The 19,575-nt window shown below is 38.2% G+C and overlaps 1 protein-coding gene across 1 annotated transcript; it reads left to right on the top strand.

The window, feature by feature from the left end:
* Nucleotides 1-16,376: 16,376 nt before the first annotated feature.
* Nucleotides 16,377-18,513, top strand: LOC119734142. The gene is made up of 4 exons (XM_038207496.1): nt 16,377-16,651; nt 16,792-17,021; nt 17,366-18,016; nt 18,431-18,513. Exons 1-3 carry the CDS (start codon nt 16,388-16,390, stop codon nt 17,550-17,552), a joined length of 681 nt encoding a protein of 226 aa, XP_038063424.1. The 5' UTR covers nt 16,377-16,387; the 3' UTR covers nt 17,553-18,016; nt 18,431-18,513.
* The last annotated feature ends 1,062 nt before the right edge of the window (nt 18,514-19,575 follow it).

The raw sequence follows: 19,575 nt of genomic DNA on the forward strand, positions 1-19,575 counted from the left end.
TTGTCTTTGTAGTTAACCCAAACAGTAAAGTATAGCGTCTTTCTCTGGGATAGTATAACCGATTGATAGGGTTATTTAAATCCAGCATTGGTTGTAGACCAACAAAATACTTACGTTGCTTCGTTACCCAAACCTTGGTAAGGGAACAGGTAACATATTTCTTGGGTAAATTTTACACAAAATGGTTGCTTATAAATATTGATTGGGACAATTTTTTTTTTCTTTGACGCGAACGAAGCTTTCAACGAATACCTGGGGAAAGGCATGTATTATTTGGATTGAGGCATTCAATTTTGAAACAAAATAACAAAGAAAATTTACATTTGTAGTACTACCAGTGTTGTTCTCCTGAAATTTTGAATCTTAATTAACTGAAACAATGGGAAAGATCGTGGTACATTTTCCAATGTATATGCTTCACTTCCTCAAAATCGAATGAATCAACAGTTTGAAATTCGTACTAAATGGTAAAGTGGAAAAAATGTAAGTGAAACGTCTTTATTCCACTATCCAAGTCACATCAGACTAAAGACTAAACACAAAATGGTTGCTTATAAATATTGATTGGGACAATTTTTTTTTTCTTTGACGCGAACGAAGCTTTCAACGAATACCTGGGGAAAGGCATGTATTATTTGGATTGAGGCATTCAATTTTGAAACAAAATAACAAAGAAAAGTAAGTGAAGTTTTTCAGTGTGTTATCCAAGATACCTCAAACTACACACGTATAAAGATAAATGTAAGTGCATTTTTGTTGGTCATTGCACCGAGTGACATCAAACTATAAAGAAACATGTGAGTGAAATTTCTTCACTTAGCTATCAAAGTCACATCAAACTTTAGACCTTAATGTAAGGCCCTTTCATGACAATCTTTTTGTTTCAAAAACTATTCAAAATTGGATAAATATCGCTCAATCGTGTCAGGCGCATTGAGTCAGGCAGAATTTGCTACATCACCATAGAATGGGCGCTCTCTATAGAAAGGATTATTTGTTGAAATCCGTACGTCTGCGCTTCACCGTTCGTTGTCTCGCTTCACCGTCCGTTGTTGATTTGTAAAGGGAAATTATCACGGGCTATCTTCGGCTGGCAATTATAGATTAAATCTTAAAAAAATTATCCTGCATGATAATACTTACCTTGAATTTACGAATGCTAGTACTAAATCCATTTCTGGGGCGAACGGAATTCCCTTCTTTGTCTTTTCAATGTTAAGCCTACGACGTTTCGACCGCTGCAGGCGTGTTTTTGCAGACTGTTTTAGCACTTGGCAGAGCGAGTTTTCTCTAAGCCGTGAAATACGTCAGTCGTAACCAAATGCACAGTAAGCAGGGAATTTTTGCTAACAGTAAAGCATAGGCTGAGCAGAAGCTCCATATTTAGGTTTCTTATTGCTTCATCTACAGTATCGTTAGTATACAACTTGTATTATCTGCAAATAAAATGTTACAGTGTCTGGAGTATCACATAAACATTAATTATATAGAAGAAGTAGTACAGGACCCAACACAGAACTCTGAGGTAACCGACACGTAATTTATCGGCTTGTTGAAGATACAGAGTGAAATGACACATACTGCTCTCTGTTACACAAAATACTTTTCAGTAGGTCCAAAGTTTTCACCACACTCCGTAATGTTCTAATTTATTTATAAGAATATCGTGATTTCTAGTATCCAATGTTTTGATAAGTCCAAGAAAATGCCAATGGAGAAGTTATTTTGATCAGGTGCATTACTTAATTTATTCATTACGTTTCGTTACTTTAGTTAACCGATTTTGTCTAAATCCTAATTGAGGCTCGAGAGAATATTATTTTTGGTGATAGAAGATACAAATCGTTTATAAATAAGCGTTTCAAATAGTTTTGATAATGTACATAGGACTGATATGGGTCTGTAGTTCGTAGTGTCATGCTTACAACCTTTTTATAGATTGGTGTTACTTGGGCTATTTTTACATCATCAGAAAGAAAAGCTCCCGCTGTCAAACACTTGTTACAGATAGCCAAAAGCTTGGCTAAAGGATGCCGTGCTTGTTTGATGACAGAAGAACCTAAACCATCAAATCCAGAGGCCTTACCAGAAGGTATTTTGTTAAAGTAATCAACAACCTCCGACTTTGGTAATAGGTTAGAAAAAAAAAACCAGTGAATTTTTACATTTGTTGCGTAGAAACGAATCAAAGGAAGTGTTACACAACGGGAGTTTACTGGAGAGGCTACTGCCGATGTTAACAAAGTAGTTGTTAAATGCTTCTGCAATTTTCTTGTCATTGTTAATTGCGTTACCATCCCGAAAGAAGTAAGATGTGTTTACGTTTTGCTTGCGCTTGTTAAGTAAAGAATTAATAACTTTCCAAGTGCCCTTGATATTACCTAAATATATTACCTGTTTGATAATTCGATTAAAGAATTAAGTTTGTTTTTATACAGAGTATAAACTGATCTAATATTCGCAGTTGGGCTCCTGATACATTTTCTGTACAAATAATGTTTACGTCTGATAGAATTGTAAATACCTTCAGATAACCATGGGGATTTATCTCGTAACGGAAAGTTTTATCATATTGTAGTACATTTGATAAAAAGCATTATACATACGATGTATATCGTTAATTGATATTACAGAATGCCAGTCGATCATATTTAGATCATGAATGAAATTTTAAACGTTACTGGAAATAAAATTTAATTATTGGAATTTTGTGTTGGTTGAAACACACTGGGGTTAATGGACAGTTCCAATAATAACACTCGCTTAATCTGTAATAAGTTCAATAAAACATGATTCAATATCAGAATTATTAATTGATAAGTCATTGCTTTATACACCAAATCCTCTTGTATATACAGTGCAACCCCCACTACCCCTCTTGTCTTGTCTACAGGCTCCCTTAATGACATGATTTGGAAGTTTTATTACAGGGTCATGGATATCACTTAACCAGGTTTTAGATATTCCAATGACCTCAACATTCTTTTAGGTTTACATATTGCTGAATTCTTGATATTAATTAATGCAACAATTTAAGATCGGTGCTCGTTTTAAAATTATCAATGAGTTCATCCTGATTATACTAATTGCATTTTTTGGCGGGGATATTAGAATTCACACTATTAAGGTAGACTCATTCGTCAGACTTAAAATCATATCAAAAATAACTTCAAAGACTCACCATAACAAACAGAATACACATTTGATGTCGGCTAGTATCACATTGATACACTGATACAAACACACGGAACAAAGAACATGGGTGGATTTATTTATGTTGACTTCATTGGTGTCAATCAAAATGCAGACCCTCCTTGAAAGGATGCAGCTTCCATTTTCACATTTGCTGGCTTTTGCAAGTCGATATTGGTAAAATCTGTTGAACGACTAACATCTTGAATGATTATGCCATCCTCAGCTTTGACTGCTCGGGGTAATCGCACTCTCCACGACTCCCCCCCCCCCCCCCCTTCACCATCGCATGCATTTGTTCGTGTCTTGATCCAAAGTAATTTGTTCTCTACAACAGGGATGTTCTGCAGATCTGTCATTGCATGGGAAATGTCCATCAATGGTGTTCTAGATTTATATTTACATCCACCACCATTTGACCTCTGAATTTCCCGGTTGACATGAAGACAACGCGGTTATGCACAAGGAAAGCTGTTGCAGCTTTTGTGAAGGTGCAGACAGAGGTTACAGCCCAGTAGCTCAAAGGTTCGATAGTCCGAAGGTTCGATAGTCCGAATAGACGATAGGGCTCGATAGTCCGAACTGCCAATAAGGTTTGATAGTCCAAATAGATGATAAAGTTCGATAGTAATGCTTCATAGAAACCTGCTTCAGAAAAACACACACATTTTGTACCGTTATTTCTCTTTCTATTTGCGCTTTAAGTTGACAATTCGTTAAAAAGTCTGTTACTTACAAATGGATTATGTACCATGTTCAGCACATGATACGGATGCGTCTTAGTTGGTCTTCTGTCGGAAGAAATGAACTCCACATACCTGAAAAAAAATAGGAAATGAAAACAAGCTTCCCGGACAGTTTGAATGGGACAGTTGAATGGTGAAGGCACACCTCCATATCGTGAACATCATAGTTCTAAATATCCGATAAACTGAAGGTGCTGTTGCTGTGATGTCATGTAGGAAGAAACTAAATTATGGGTTTGTTGAATTTGTGACCTGAAATAAATATTTACTTATTGACATCATTTGTTAGAAACATTACCTCAATGGCTTAGGCCAAAAAAAAAGACTCCGGTTTCTGGCTTGCCCCAAAAGTGGTGCGGCGACGCGGCTTTTTTTTTTTTTACCTTTTTTTTTGGGGGGGGCTTCAAATGTCGGCTTCAAATGACGGCTAATGACTGCAAATGGTGCCCGACTAAACTTAGTGCAAGTATATGGGAGTCCAGAGAGGCCACATAAAGCTTATTCTCGATCAAAACCCCATCTAAAAACACGTTAAAATTGTGCAGCAGCAAAATTCCAGTCAAACCAGTGAGTTTGGCGGTTTTGAGACATCATCTTGTATTGATTTTTTTCTTCATTTTGCCGACGCGCATGGCTAAGGCGACGCGCGCGCATACAAGAAACCGGTGACTTTTTTTTTTGGCCTTATTGCCTTGCCAAACTTACTGACCTTTTACAATTACCAATTTGGACATTTTTGTGGTGATTTTTCCCCCCTTGGATTGCAGCAGGGTACGATTTGCCAAGGAAGAATGATCTTATTTAAGGTACAGTTCACCATTTGTAATTTGTGCAAAAAAAGTGCTAAAAATCTAAAGAAGGGTGCCTAACAACTAATCTGATGAAGTTTCTGCTCAGCTTCAGCTGTGTATTTTGGGAAAAACAACATTCTAGGGTCTCGATTTCAAATCAAAAGTTGCTGAATCATGTTTTGAATGGGGCCTCCATTCTGCGTGCAATGTTCACACAGTCGTCCTCTGGGTTACACCTCTACAATTGTATACATTTGGTTCGTGTTGTTCGAGCAGTTACTCTGCTTCAATGTATACAAAAATTCGCGAAAACCTACAACCATACTTACAGCAAGAACTTGCGCGTATAACGTGCATACATACAAATTCTACATACAACAAAATGCACGTATAACGGTGCAAATACAACAAATCCTACAACAAATCCTACATACCTACAGGCCCTAAAATCCTACAACAAATCCTACATTGAGGACTAAATTTATTTGGTTAATTGTTATTGGGGGGATTTTAAAACTTTTTTCCCCCAATAACAATTGCTGTGGTCTGCCATCAGCCAAAAAAAAATCCCGTTTCTTGAAAATAAACAGGTTCAAAATTTCACAAGGCGATTGACACTTAGGCCTAGTATTTTATTTAATAAAATTCGGGTTTTTAAAATTTTATTTCCTTTTTTTTTTGGTTTCATGTAATCATGGTAATATATCGTTTAATTAATTGTAATTTATTTATTTACCTTTCTACAATTTATTAATTTTTGGCTCACAACCAAAAGGGGAGGGGGGGGCAGACATGGAATTCTAATCTCTTTTTTTGACTATGTGTGGCTCTGAAAAGAGCCAGTTGGTTTGTCAGCCGTGCTTGTGGTACGTTGTCTAATGACCGGAGGCGCGTCCCCCTCGCTCGATGACCTTTGGGATGACTTTTTTGAGGTGCACGATGTACTTCTTGCATTTCTTGGGCGTGACCTTCTGTAACCAGAAGTCTCGTATCCCCTGGATTGCTCCTTGGTTGCAGGCTTGACTTGTTTTCTCAGATGATTCTTGAGCTCTGCCCACATGCTTTCGATTGGGTTCAGATCAGGGCTCTCTGCTGGGAAGTTCATCCAGTTGATGCCTAGCTCTTGCATAACGCCCCTAGTCAGTGCACTTGTGTGAGTTGGACAGTTGTCCTGCTGGAAGCGGTGGCCGGCGGGAAAATGTGTTTCTAGAAATGGTTTTAGGTAGTGGCGCAAGATATTGTTGGCGTAAAACTGTGAATCCATCATTCCTTCAAAAATGGCGATTCCGGTAGTCCAGCGCCTAGAAATGCCTGACCACACATGAACTTTGAGTGGATGCTTACGCTTTCCTTTCAGAACAGGTGCTTTATTCTTTTTTCTGTAGCACTTTTTTGCAAGGCGCTCAATTTGGACGCTGCATTCGTCTGAGAAAATTACGTTTTTGAATTTCTCGCGCTCGTCTTGACACTTAAGAGCAAATGCCAAACGTTTTGGCCGATTCGCCTCACGAATAAGTTGGCAATATTTTGTGCCAGTGTGTACCCATTGCAGCTGCTTAATAACTCGCCTAACCGATGATTCCGCAAGATGTGTGCCTATTTCTTTTTCGATAATACGCTGCAAATCGAGTGCACTGAGCTCATTGTAATGCTCGAGGTTATCATCGATGAGATCGCGCATACGATCGGTCACTTTGCTATGGCGTCCGGATCTCGGCTTATCGGTGATGGCTCCACCTTGACGCACCTTCCGAAGGATCTTGGATATGCCACTTAAGGAAGCAGAGATACCGTCGATTGCTAGGGCCTCTTGTATAGCTCGTCTGGTGTAGCCTTGCGTATCGAAATGGGCAATATTTTCGGCGCGTTGAATCGCTGAACCGAGTCATAGTGAATATCTGATGAAGAGCACAGCTCAAAGTGGCGTGACTTTCCAAAAATTCTCCTTTTTTATCGACATGCTTGCGCATTTTATTTCAATTATTCGCGAAAAATTAATCCTGCTTAATGTTACTTGTTATTTGTGTATTGATTATTCAAGGCCTTCGCGAACGTTACTCCAAGCTTTCGCGAAGGCCGGTCTGTTTGCTTTGCACGCGCATGGCACGTGGGCCGGCAAGGTGGGCCGGCTGCAGCTGGCGCGGCCGTTGATAAATCGACGGCTTTTTGAACACGAGTTGATACAAAAAATGATACATGTAGCTCTAGATGATTATACCCACGGAGTTCAGACTTTCACACAGTGGTATAAAAATATGACAAGTCTTGGATTACTTGTCGGAAAACATTTTTGAGGTCGTTTACAAGGACAAAACGGGGAAAATGTAGGCCTACTGCGCCTGAGACACCGCGCATGGTATACGAGTCGTTTTTTTTTTGCAAGGCGGAATTTGAACTGTACTTCGGCCGGGTCAAACGCGTCACGCACGGAGGGCGGTCCGGCACTGTCCAAGAACATTCGCGATGGTCCGGGAAAGAAATAATACCTTTTTTGCTTTGACCGACAAGAAGCTGAATTACAAATCAACTTATGTTCATTTAGTGGGCGTTTCATGAAAGCAAACATTTCGATGGGTTTGGAAAATTAAAAGCACGAAATAATTAATCTTACAGAATTGAAAATCCTCGTTTGGCACGGCAATTGAATGCTTAGATTCCATGACAACCCGTACCATCCCCTCGCCTTTTCTCACTAAATAATGTGCAGTCAAGTTTCCTGTCGAGTTAATTGCTGCCACACTAGAATGGCATCAAAATAACTTGTTAATGTTGCTATTCAGTTTGCTATTAAGTTTATAGTACATGATATAAGATGATTTCACAGTATTGTTTTCTCTTTCTATTTTGCAACCAGACTCATTGACTTGCCGAAATAAGAGTGGTAAACAGAAATTGTTATATTTTTTCTTTTAATCAGCAGTCCAACATTTGAATGTTCAATTTATTTAAAACATTGCAAAATTTCAAAGATAGTTAAAAGTTTAACAATAAGGAAACAAATTACACAGTGTATGTCGATCAGTATTGTTTACAAGTTCATTACAATTTTAGAACTATACACTTTAAAACAAACTCATTATTGGTTTCAGAATGTTTATTTTAAATTAAAATGATGTATTGCTAATAATCACATAGTCAAACTGCTTAAATATGTTAGGACTTTTTGACTGAAAATTAAACAAATTGATGTTTTGTTAGGAACATTCAAAATTTCCATGTTTTTGTAAATGTTGATTTTTTTTCGATAAATGTTGGCTGGTTGGGTGGGTCGAGTTAAATTTTAAAAATCTAAATTCCCTTCTTTGTTTCATTAATCAGCAGTCCAAAATTTGAATGTTAAATTCATTTTAAACATTGCAAAATTTCAAAGATAGTTAAAAGTTTCAATGAAACACAGTAGGAATGAGTCGAGTATTGACAATTACAATCTGCTGATAAATTTTGCAGCTAGAATTTGCGAAAGGCCAAAAATACAGTGCACAGTAAGGAAACACATTACACAGTGTATGTCGATCAGTATTGTTTACACGTTCATTACAATTTTAGAGCTATACACTTTAAAACAAACTCAAGGTTGGTTTCAGAATAATTTTTTGTTAAAATTAAAATGATGTATTGCTAATAATTACATAGTCAAACAGCTACAATATTTTACGAAATTTCGACCGTAAATTAAACAAATTAATGTTTTGTTAGGGACCATTCCAAAGTTTTCAATTTTTTTGTAAATGTTGAATTTTTTTGCAAAAAAAAATGGTTTGTTGGGTGGGTTTAGTAATATTATTGAAATTCCTAATGCAGTTGTTTTTTTCATTAAGAAAAGTTAAATAAAATTACATTCGTAATTTTTTTATTGAATGAAAAATATTTTAAGATAGAAAATCAGGTTGGGTGGATATTACATTGTAAAATTTTGAATGGCCCCTTAAACCTTATAACTAGAGTGACAATAAACCTTTACAACTTCAATTACATAATTTTCAAAAATGAACAAGCACATCGTCCAAATTATGATACCTTACTTGACTGTCAGTCATTCACTTACAGTATCGTTTGAAGTTGTATCCAAGTGCTGTCATTGTCTAAGAAAAATGGAATTTTTGCATCTAAAAATTTGACCTAGAATTTTCCCATGATGCGTTTCTTAAGGAGGGCGCGGTATGCCGCATCAATTGCTTTGCAACAGGCCTTCCATTCCTCCTTTTGTTCACCATCAGCAATGTCCACATGTTGAAAATACAGCTGCCTTATTTCTTTGAGTCGTATGGGGTCTAAAGTCCCATTTTTAGACCCTGCACACCCCTTTCTCTTCCCACTCAAAAAGGTTCTGTTATGCATCAACTCATGCTCAGTGAATCGTTGCCGAACCATATTGACCGCAAAATTTCGATTGGAACAGCTGATGTTGTAAGCTGGCAACATGTCTTGCTCTTCATCTACTTCATTTCTTCTTATACCCACATTGAGTTGTCCTTGCCAGTTCCTTATGTTAAAAGGAGTCATTCTTGGAGGCCTCATGAGCCGCTCTATGCGGTCTATAAGCCCCTTCATTCTTTGTATTTCAACCTGTGTTTGGCTTGTCAAATGCAATATACGCTCTAGCAGCCTACCGGTATGATCATTCCCCTGCCCATCATCACCTCCCTGCCCATCACCCCCCTCTAAGTCATCACCCCCTTGCCCATCATCAACCCCCTCCCCATCATCACCCTCCTTCCGGTCATCTTCCCCCTGCCCATCATCACCCCCCTCCCCATCATCACCCCCTCCCCATCAATTCCATTAACCACCCTCAGCTCTGGAAACAAACCCTGAAAAACAACAGCGAATTCGTCGCCCAATTGAATCTCATCACCCAAGCCATCACGTTCATCCCCATCGTCACCCCCACTGCCACCAACTTCACCAACCCCGTCACTCCCATTAACCGCCACTGCCACCAACTTCGTCAACCCCGTCACTCCCATTACCGCCACTGCCTTTTGCTTCGGTCAAAGGGTGGTTTTCAGAACGCCTGTTCATCCACTTGCACTTCTGTTGAGTACTGTCCATCTTGTGTCTAAGAGTGGTTTTTGGTCAAAGAGTGGTTTTATGGCTTTTCGCACTGAAGAGTAGGATCAGTTCCTGATCTGTTATGTTTTCATTTATTCATCCGCAGTTATTAGGATATTCATAAATACCTTTTCGGTTAAAAAATATCAAATAATTCGTTCAAAAAATCCCAATTTTGTTCAACAAGTTCACTTCATGCTTTTTGAAACATCCCTCTGGCAAAATAATGGAGTGTTCAGCTGGCGAGTAAGATGTAAACAACCCTTTTATGGCGATTGACGCGCGCGTGGCATGTTCTGCGCGATGTCGCTGGATTTTTAGGAGTCCACATTTTAATGTGACACTGGAAAAGTGTTTAAGACCAGCTAGCCATGTCTTTATCATCCGTTTAAGACCGGCCACGTGACGGGCTCTCAACCAATAGGAATAGCTAAACTGTCTGAGGTATTTATGAATGAAATATAATGAATTAAATATTGTTATTAATGAAATAGACATTCGGACATTGTTCGTCACGAATAAACAAACTTTAAAGTAATGCCGGAATTGGGAATCTTTTGACTCGCATGTTAAAGGCACTTTTATTTTTTACTCAAAAGCTTTCTGTTCCCAAAGGACATTTTAATGGTACTGATTATATTGAATAATACCCAATTTGTTTTTCATTGTTTTCAGGCCTCAGCATAAGATACATCGAGAAGCCAGAAATCATCGTTCTTGTACAGTAGTGCTGTTTGCCCGTAGTTCCCCTCTTTTGATTCGTTGTTATGAAAATCAAGAATCATTGATGGGTTCAGCTGGCTACACGCAAATGCATCAAGATGTGAGCACAGAAAGGCATACTTTCAAGGCTGTATGGATTCGGATGTTTTTTTTTTTTCAAGTCGCTCAACTTTCTTTCTCAGAAAGTTAATTGTTTGATTATGTCTCTGTACGGGCACAACCATAAATACTACCGTAACACCAGGGCCCCATAGTGAAAATGTCTCATATAATTGATGGGGCTACCCTTCAAAACAAAATTTAATGAATCAATGAGGCATTGAAGTATTGAATCAATCATTAAATTAATTATTGAACAAATCATTAAAAAAAAAAAAAAAATTTTTACATCTTCGGACAATAAGGCCTAGCTATTTATTTTAATAAGAATAATTGTCCTGGTCTAGACAAAATTTTGTAAACTGTCATCAAAGATGTGTCCAACCAAATATCAACAATTATCAACTATTACAACAAAATCAATAAAATTAAATCCATTTTAAAAATTCTTATTGCTTTTAGAAGCACACGGAAGAAATGTTTGTATTAATGCGCTATATGAGATTTTTTATTGTTATATTTTTATTATTATTATTATAATTATTTGAATACTCCTTTATTTATTATTCATTTGGCATCAACGACACAAAACAAGAAGAAGAAAAAGAATAACATATAATATAAATACAGGCCAAATCCGAATACTAGGACAAGAAATACTAACAAAACGGGAAAAAACAACTGTCATAAAGACAGGGTAACTGAAAGAGCATAATGTTTAACGAACGGCAGAAATAGAGGCAAAACTGAATAAAGGGTGTGTATATAGGTAAATATGAGGGTATTATAAGGGAGCATGGGAGAATACGAGTCAATCACAGAGGGTAAAAATATTTAAAAAAAACAACAAATATACAAAATAACAACTTAAATACTATGCTGGTCATGGATGACAAAATTAAAGCAAATTACTTTGAAGCATGCTGTCCCCATACATAGTATGACAGAAAAAAAAGAAAAACGATATACGAAAAAGGGAGAAAGAAAGACTGATGAAGCGCCCACATTATGCTCTCTGGTCGCTTGATAATTCAAATTTGAATTGGCGTGTTTTTAGATTTGAGTGTCGTATTTTCTCGATCGTGTGCTTGAAGTAATTGAACGCAAATTACAATCAAATTTGCTCTCGTTACAGGGGCGTAGAACGGTCATTTTTATTGGGGGGAGGGGGATGGGGGGACATGCCTTTCGCCTCCGTAAAATCAAAAAGCAGGGGGGGGGGGGGCTGGTACCATCTGTCGACGAGGGCGCTGTTCAAAACCGACCATTATGCACACAAAGGACCAATATCTGGTGCTCTTCAGGGCGACAAAGGTGCGAAATTCTGAAAAAGGCACCCAAAACGGCAGATGCCACAAAAAAAGGGAACCACTTCTTTTTTGAAAAAGGACACTTGTTCAGAAAAAGGGCACTTGGTAAATAAGGGGCACTCTTTACAAATTATTTGGTTGTGGGGTAAGCCCGTCTAAAAAAGGGCATTTGAATGGAAAAAGGCAGTCTTTACAAAATAATGGGTTCCCCCCCCCCCCCCCCCCCCCCCCCCGCTGGCTACGCCTATGAGTTATTTGAAGATATTTGTATAAATTTAACGTGCAAAATCGAGCTGACTAGCAGGAGCACACCCATAACATAAAAAGCGCTTTTGTATGCTCGCAGCACCATCCAATAATTAACCAAACTAGCATTAAAAACAGTTTCTCTCATTACAGTGAAAAAGTCAACACACAAAGTTTTTCCACACTTTTTGACACGTTTATATTAACCATGCAGTCGCAAAGCATTTGGTAACCTGCTGTTATCCCACCTCCTCGCTCCAAAAAATATTTCTCGACTCATTCGAGGCGCAGGTGGAAATAGTCTCCGGAACTACCCTTTGACCATTACACAAAGAGTACTGCCGTTGGTCCTAGAGTGGATTGCCTCATAAAATTGCTTCTTGTACACGAATTATCTCTTTTTTGAAAAAAAGGCACCCTTTTCTCATTCTTTAAGATTAATTCTATAATTTTGGAAATTCCAGCCATCGTGGCTTGCCAAAAGCAAAAAAAAAGACGCTCTGAAGTACTTACCCTGAACACTTGTCTGTACGGGGCAAATGTGATTTTTTTTTAGACGGTATGTTTTCACTTTCGTTAATTATTTTTTTTCCCTAAAAAGACAGAAGCTTTTTTTCCCCATTATTTTATTTGTTAAGTCTTTAAAAACAATGTTCAACTTCATTTCCTGGAATATACCCTTCCGAAATATTAAAAAAATCGGTGTTTTTGAGTAGTTCGATCATGCAAATTCGGGTGAAAATTTTGGTCTAAGGGAGGTTAAATGAAGCCCCATTTTCAACAAAAATTTTCTTTTTTTCCAAATTCCACCGATTTCCTGCAAGCCAGTTTTCTTTGCGTAACCGTAACAATAGTTACAATTTCCTTGACAAAAACAATTGATATAATTCAGCTTGAAAAAAAAAAAGGGGAGACTGAAATCATCAATTACTCCTTGGAAATTCCACTAAATTTGGAAATCCGCAGGCAGGCCAATGTCAAAAGGAAAAGAGTCAGTGTTTTCAAATAAATGGGCGAATCTAACTGAATATCGTGTGAGGCATAATTCTCACAACTGCAACACTTTCCAGAGTTTCCCCTTGATATTGCACAGTTTTGACTTTTAAAAACCCCCATCTCCGTTTCAACTAATATGGGTCTTCCATTTGGTTTAAGAGAAGCGGTACGGCAGTGCACAACGGCCGTTGGCAGGGTCCCTCGTCCGATGCTTCATGCGATACAAGCAATCAAACTTGTTCAAAATTAACCCTTTCTATATAAATCATGATTTAGCTTTTAAACGGCCTATATTTATTTTCTTAATGCCCAATTGACCTGAAACTTTGCAAAAAAACAGGCAATTCGGTTTGAGAAAACGGCCATCAAACGCCCGCATGTAGAAAGCATAGCATATGTTTTGGTCTGAAAGTTACAAATTCGCTTCAGTCACTCTCTCTCAAAAGCAATTGGTTGTATTTTAAAATTAAACACCCGTTGCAGTTTTCAAAAAACAACAATATCTGATTAGAAGCTGCTCGGGTGAGTACCACGGCAATTATTTTACTTTTTGTCCCCTTTTGTTTCTGTTTAATTTGAACCGCGTCTGAAAATGTCTTTATAACAATCCCGTTTTAGAATAATAACAATGATCAGTCGCGCGCGCGCGATTCAAAACTGAAATATTCAGAAGTTTTATTGGCCCCTCTGTGTGAAAATTCGTTTGTCGCGCGTGTGCGTATAAACGTACGTACGCGCGCGCGTACGTATAATCGATGCATGACACACAGTACAGCTAGCTAAAAAGTGCACAAACCCGAATTTTTCTCTTGTTTGTATACTGTGATTCAACGAAACATTTAATTCAAACATTCAAATCTTCTACAACAATTTTCTAGTTGGTAAACATAAACACGGTTTAAAAAGTTTTGAAATTAGTTTCATCCAAAAGCATTAGGCCTTAGGCCTAGCATTTTTTTTTCGGCAGTAGATATTTAGCCAGAGACAGCAAACCTTTAGTAAACGTTAGTACGAGTATGCCGGATATGTACTGAACAGCACATGTATATGCATAACTGTTTTCTGGACAGAAATTTTCCCGTGACAAATCTTAAGTCTGGTAGCCTACGCCAACATTGTCGTTGTGACCTTGTGATGTGTTAACATGATTAGAAGATGGGAATCAGACCATTTTACAATTTCGGACTTTAGGCCAAATAAAAAAAAAATGTTTCTCAATGGAGCTTTTTGGGGTTTTTTTCAAGATGGCCGCCATTTAAAAAAAATCCTGCCGTACAGATGGTGTTTCCACTGTTCAATGACACTTTTAAAATGAAAGACAAGTTGGACAAGAGAACTGAACATATTTACAGTGTCATTAAGAGAACATTGTATTGGTCTACAATGAACACTTTTTTATTTTCCGATGAATTTGTGGACGTTTCGGTGTCTTTTTACTGCACTTTTCACAATAAAAAATAATAAAAAATCCAGGCGGCCTCCAAAAGGGAAGCAGGCTTAAATAATTAAAAGCTAATTTGGGCGAGCAACCCAAATAGCACTCTGCACTCTGACGTCACACTGACTCAAACTTGCATGACCTCACAATGTTCAGCTTGTATTTTTAGCATGAGTGCAGAATGCTAGAAAGAGGGTAAAAAAAAAAGAAGGGAATTTAACTACACTCAAACCACTGATGAGTCTCCCGCCCCACTTCTCAAGAAAATGAATGAGGCGCCCCCACACTAGCATGACTAGTATACCCCTGCATGGGACCCCAGTTACACAGCTTCTGGACGATGGACAGGGCTCCACTCCAAGAATAAATGGGGGGGGGGGGTTATTAAACGGCTGGGGGGGGTGGTGGGGCGGGGTTTGACACACCAGAAAACTATTGACAATTTGACCTATGTGGGGGAGGAGGGCTGGGGGAAATGTGTTATCACTGATCCATATGTCACCTTCTTCCATACCTATGCCGCTGTTCTGATACCGATGAAAGAGAGGTTTTGCAAACAAACGGATACGCTACTCACTATCTCTGTTGAATGTGCAGACGACACTCATAGATCCATCGGATTTTAGACCCCCGTGTAACCCCTTCAGTTCTGAGCACCACTTATATGGAAGGATTCCTAATCGATTGCTTAACAATAATATCCATGTTAAATAGAAAAAAAATGGAACGCATGGAAGTTATAGAGCATTGTTTGCCGAACTAATTTGTTTACATCGGACGCGCAATAAGTGTAAAGCCATGCGACGTCCAGTGAAAAAAACAGACGTAATTATTCCGCGAAAGAAGCGACCATTATTCGGAGGTACGGTAATGTAGTTTCGTTTATTTGTTTATGTCTTCAATCAATAAAAAAACATGTGTTTTTCATTCAAATGCTGTTTAACTTGATTTATTATTGTCGAAATCATCGTTTCCATCGTTAATATGGCCATTTCAAGTACAATTTTATCCCGATATATATTTGTTTTATAACGCTCTCACCTCCGGCTAATGGTAGAGTCTTTGTTGATGGCAGATGTGTGGCCGCATGTGCGTGTGTGCTGTCAACGAGTGAGTGAAGATAAAATACATGATATTTTTACTATTTATTTGTGAACACAAACTTTGACGTTGGATTATTCATTTATGCAGTTCTGTTATGGACATCAGTAAACCTTATATTATATATCTAAACTTGTTCTGTTGATAAATGGATCACTATGCTGGTAAATAATGACCGAGTTTTCGTAACGCTCTAACGCTAGCAGTAGCACTAGTATAGTCGTGTATTTACGACACTTCTTTTTAGAAGATCCGATATCCGTCCAAAACTTGTATTTGCATTTGACCCTAAAGATAGCCAATCCGAAGGTGACTTTTAAAGACCCCTAGTGAGATTTGTTGTTGACATTAGCCAATATTTTTAATTTTATAAGTAACTTTAGTTTTTACCGTTGTCATGGTTGTGCACTGACAAAATGTGTGTGTCGCCATCTTCTTTTTGCGTGTCAAATGTCATGGATGTTTTCAATTTACCCCATTGTTATCCCTCATAATTCAAAACACTGCCCTCTTTCAACATTTTAGCTTGCCGATCATAGAGATTTCCCTGCTTGAGACCCACCGTACGCTGCTAGTGCTACTTAACCCAACTACTATATTGCTTCAGCCCACTTGGTGAAAATGCAGGAAGAAGCTAATCTGCGAACATGCATTATTCACCACGAAGAGTCGGCTGATCTTCGGTTTCATGTTATGAACCAGACGAGGCTACAAAGGATCCGATCAGTCAAGGAGGACAGACTCAAGATGCCCATTGGTTCACCCTATCGGATGGACATAATCTGTTGTCAAATACCGGATGAAATACCCACCCAAAGTTTTGATAGCTTTGGCTACCACAGAGGCTGCTACCAGCGCTTTACTGCAAACTTGCATCATCTTGAGCAACAAGGCGCCACAGAGCCAGAAGATCCACAAAGAAAACGTCCAAAACGAGATCCAGTAGAAGGGAAACAGGTAATGGAGCCATTGTCTAATGTGGGAGGGCGCTCGCCCAAGTATAGTGTATATTCGGGTATTTGCCATTGTTTTCTCCGTTTGCCAAATTTCTAGTGGGTGAAATGAAATAACTCATCACTGTTGCTTGTACATTTCAGGTTATTTTCCCAAAGCAGTGCATTTTTCAATGGAGTGGTCAACAGAGATGCAAGAGTACAGTCAGGAAAAAGGTCAAAGTAAAAGGTTCGGTTACAAGCGAAGGATTGTGTGTTTTCGATAGAGGTGGAGGAGAACGACTACAGGAGGTAGCAAATGAACGGAAGGACGAGGAGCTTTTGTTGAAAATAAGACATGTGGATTTGTTTGCTTGTGAAGCTATGTACCACAGGTAAATACATTTAGTTTATATACCATTACAGTGGAAATTGGCCAAAGGCCAATGAACATGGTTATGTACTTCTTTTTAATTTTTATGTCCAAAGACAGTTTCTGTGAACACGCATAGAATTTCACTCTGAGGGCCCATCCCAGATAGCAAGGCATGCCAACTGAACTTGTCCCTTGTAAAAAGAATATAATACACAAGGGTCTTGTCAGAATTTTCAAAATACATGACACCCTAAATCGTGCCATGCTATTGAAATTGTTCTTTTATTCCAATGGAAAATTGGTCTTTATAGTAGATCCTAAACATGTAACTTTATAAATAACATTTTCAATTTTATATGGCAGGTCATGCACCCAAGCATACATACGTAACTATGCAAGAGCGTCCACCTCGAGAGAGACAGAGGGCAAGTCAGAATCTACTAGAGAGTATCACCAAATGGTTGAAGCACACAGTTTTGCTTTTAAAGAAGTTTGTAAAGTTATTGACAGAGAGGTATTTCATTTTGCCCTTTATCATGACAAATATTAAGCACAGAGTTGAATTTTCAATAACACCGTTCAATGCTACCCAAAGAAAGTTCTACTAATGTGTTTTATACTCTACTGACCTTTTGCTAGTTTATGGTTACCTAACTAATTATGTCATTGTTATGCAGAATTTATTAGTTTGCATGGAAACAATTTTCCCTCACATGCAGAAGTTATTATGCAGCAAGAAAGTGCTGCTTCTTCAAGCAAACATGCTACGTTTAGCGTGTTGTTTTTTAGTAACCTCTGTTCAGAGTTCTTTGGGATTTAATGAATTATTATTTTTTGGCATTTTATTAAGTATTGTTGTATTTGGCCTAATAATTCATTGTATTATTATTTTTCAATTCATGAGTTTATGCATCGATGAAGTTGATTACCTGTAACTTGTTGACGAAGCAGAACATGCACATATGCAAAAATCATTGTGCAGGATACAAGTGCTGCTTCCATAACAAATGAAAGGTAAGTTTATACTAATCCGTGTTACAGTTGTTTTCTGTTAACGCCATTTAAATGTTTATTTTGTGCATGAATAAACAATTGAAGAGTTTATTTCAAAAACACGATAATTGCCACTTTAGAAGATTGGAAACAGCTGTCACACTTTTGTATTCTTTAAAATTTCATAGTCTTGAAAAAAAAATGAACGTTTTTCAAATGGCTAATATCGTGTTTTGGAAATAAACTCTTTGAATGAAAAATAGAGTAGTCAAAATGAAAACTTTCCAGCAATTTGTGTATTCTTTTGTCGGAACATTGCTATTCAACCTACCTCGCATTTTTTATATTCTGGAGGCAATGACTTTCCTCAACTTACAACTTTTAACAAACACAACTTTTAAAGTAAACAAACATTTTTCTCTGTTTCTAATTCAGGTCATTGGCAAACAAGGTGTGTTGAAGTTGAAAGAAATGGTAGACCTGTATTATGGCCATCTCCAAAGTACTCCATTCCACGTCGAAAATCCTCATGGGAACACTGTCAAAAATAAGATTGTAAAGGCATACGGTGAAACCATAAGCTTCGTTGATATTGGCAAGGTAAAAGGGAAGTATGATGGCCTTATTATGTACAGTAGTAGCAACGAACTTGGAAATGCAATTCGAGAATCTTACAGACTGGCTTCCAAGAACCATCTTTTAGCCTCTGCAACGTTCCTACGAAACCTGGTGAAAGAAAACTTCAGAGAGTCAGAGCCTCTTCGATGGCCTGTGACAGCCAATGATCTTGAAAAACTTCCTGATCAGATACCAGCTGAGTTGAACAAATTTCTTTTTGTGTTATTCACTGGATCCGAGTCACCATACTGTTCACAGAGGGTGACTAGAGTGGTGGAGTCCCTAAGTCAAGATATTTGCCGGGCAGTAACTTGCAACCGATGGAAGCTACCCAAGCACATCATAATGACGATGGCACTTCATCATATGTTTCGAAGTCGCCAACTGAATGACCTGGTGTATCGTCTGGGGCACGCAGAATCATATGATTTTGCACTAGAGCTTGAGTCGGCGATTGCAGATGCAACCGATGCATCCTCTGACTTACTGTCAACCAAAATTATCAGAAATCCAAGGGAGCCAAGTGTGTTTCATAGTGACTTTGACAATTTTGACAAGTTTGTTAACAGGATGGAAGGTGCTGGGTCGGTTCACACAGCTCACGGTATAATGCTGCAGGAGCACAATAAAGACGAAGTTGCAGCAACAAGACCATCTGAACTCCCTCAAGTTCCCAAGACCAAAAAACGGAGCTATGTAGCCCGGGAAGAAGAATTGCCTCCCTGTTATATGACCAAGCGAAAGGGGCCTGATATGAACATCAAGACACAGACAGTTGCAGGTAGTCAAATTGTGAGGGAACGTCAATAGTCAATAGTCAACAAAGTCAATAGTCTGTGGGTTTTGGCAAGGAACATGTCTTCAGGGAGTAGCCAAGAAGTACCTGGATGGAATGGTTTTATTTCAGAAACTGGAGTGCCACCTTCAACGTTGACATCCCTTGACTATTATCCTGTTATCAA

The sequence above is a fragment of the Patiria miniata genome, unplaced genomic scaffold, assembly GCF_015706575.1.
Source record: "Patiria miniata isolate m_02_andy unplaced genomic scaffold, ASM1570657v1 HiC_scaffold_26, whole genome shotgun sequence".
NCBI lineage: Eukaryota > Metazoa > Echinodermata > Asteroidea > Valvatida > Asterinidae > Patiria > Patiria miniata.

What these genes read in the sequence shown, in the direction of transcription:
- LOC119734142 (XM_038207496.1), top strand. Translation starts at nt 16,388, where the DNA reads ATGAACCAGACGAGGCTACAAAGGATCCGATCAGTCAAGGAGGACAGA. An exon ending in ATCCAGTAGAAGGGAAACAG is followed by an intron (nt 16,652 to 16,791) that starts GTAATGGAGCCA and finishes TGTACATTTCAG; the next exon opens with GTTATTTTCCCAAAGCAGTG. An exon ending in TGTGAAGCTATGTACCACAG is followed by an intron (nt 17,022 to 17,365) that starts GTAAATACATTT and finishes TTTATATGGCAG; the next exon opens with GTCATGCACCCAAGCATACA.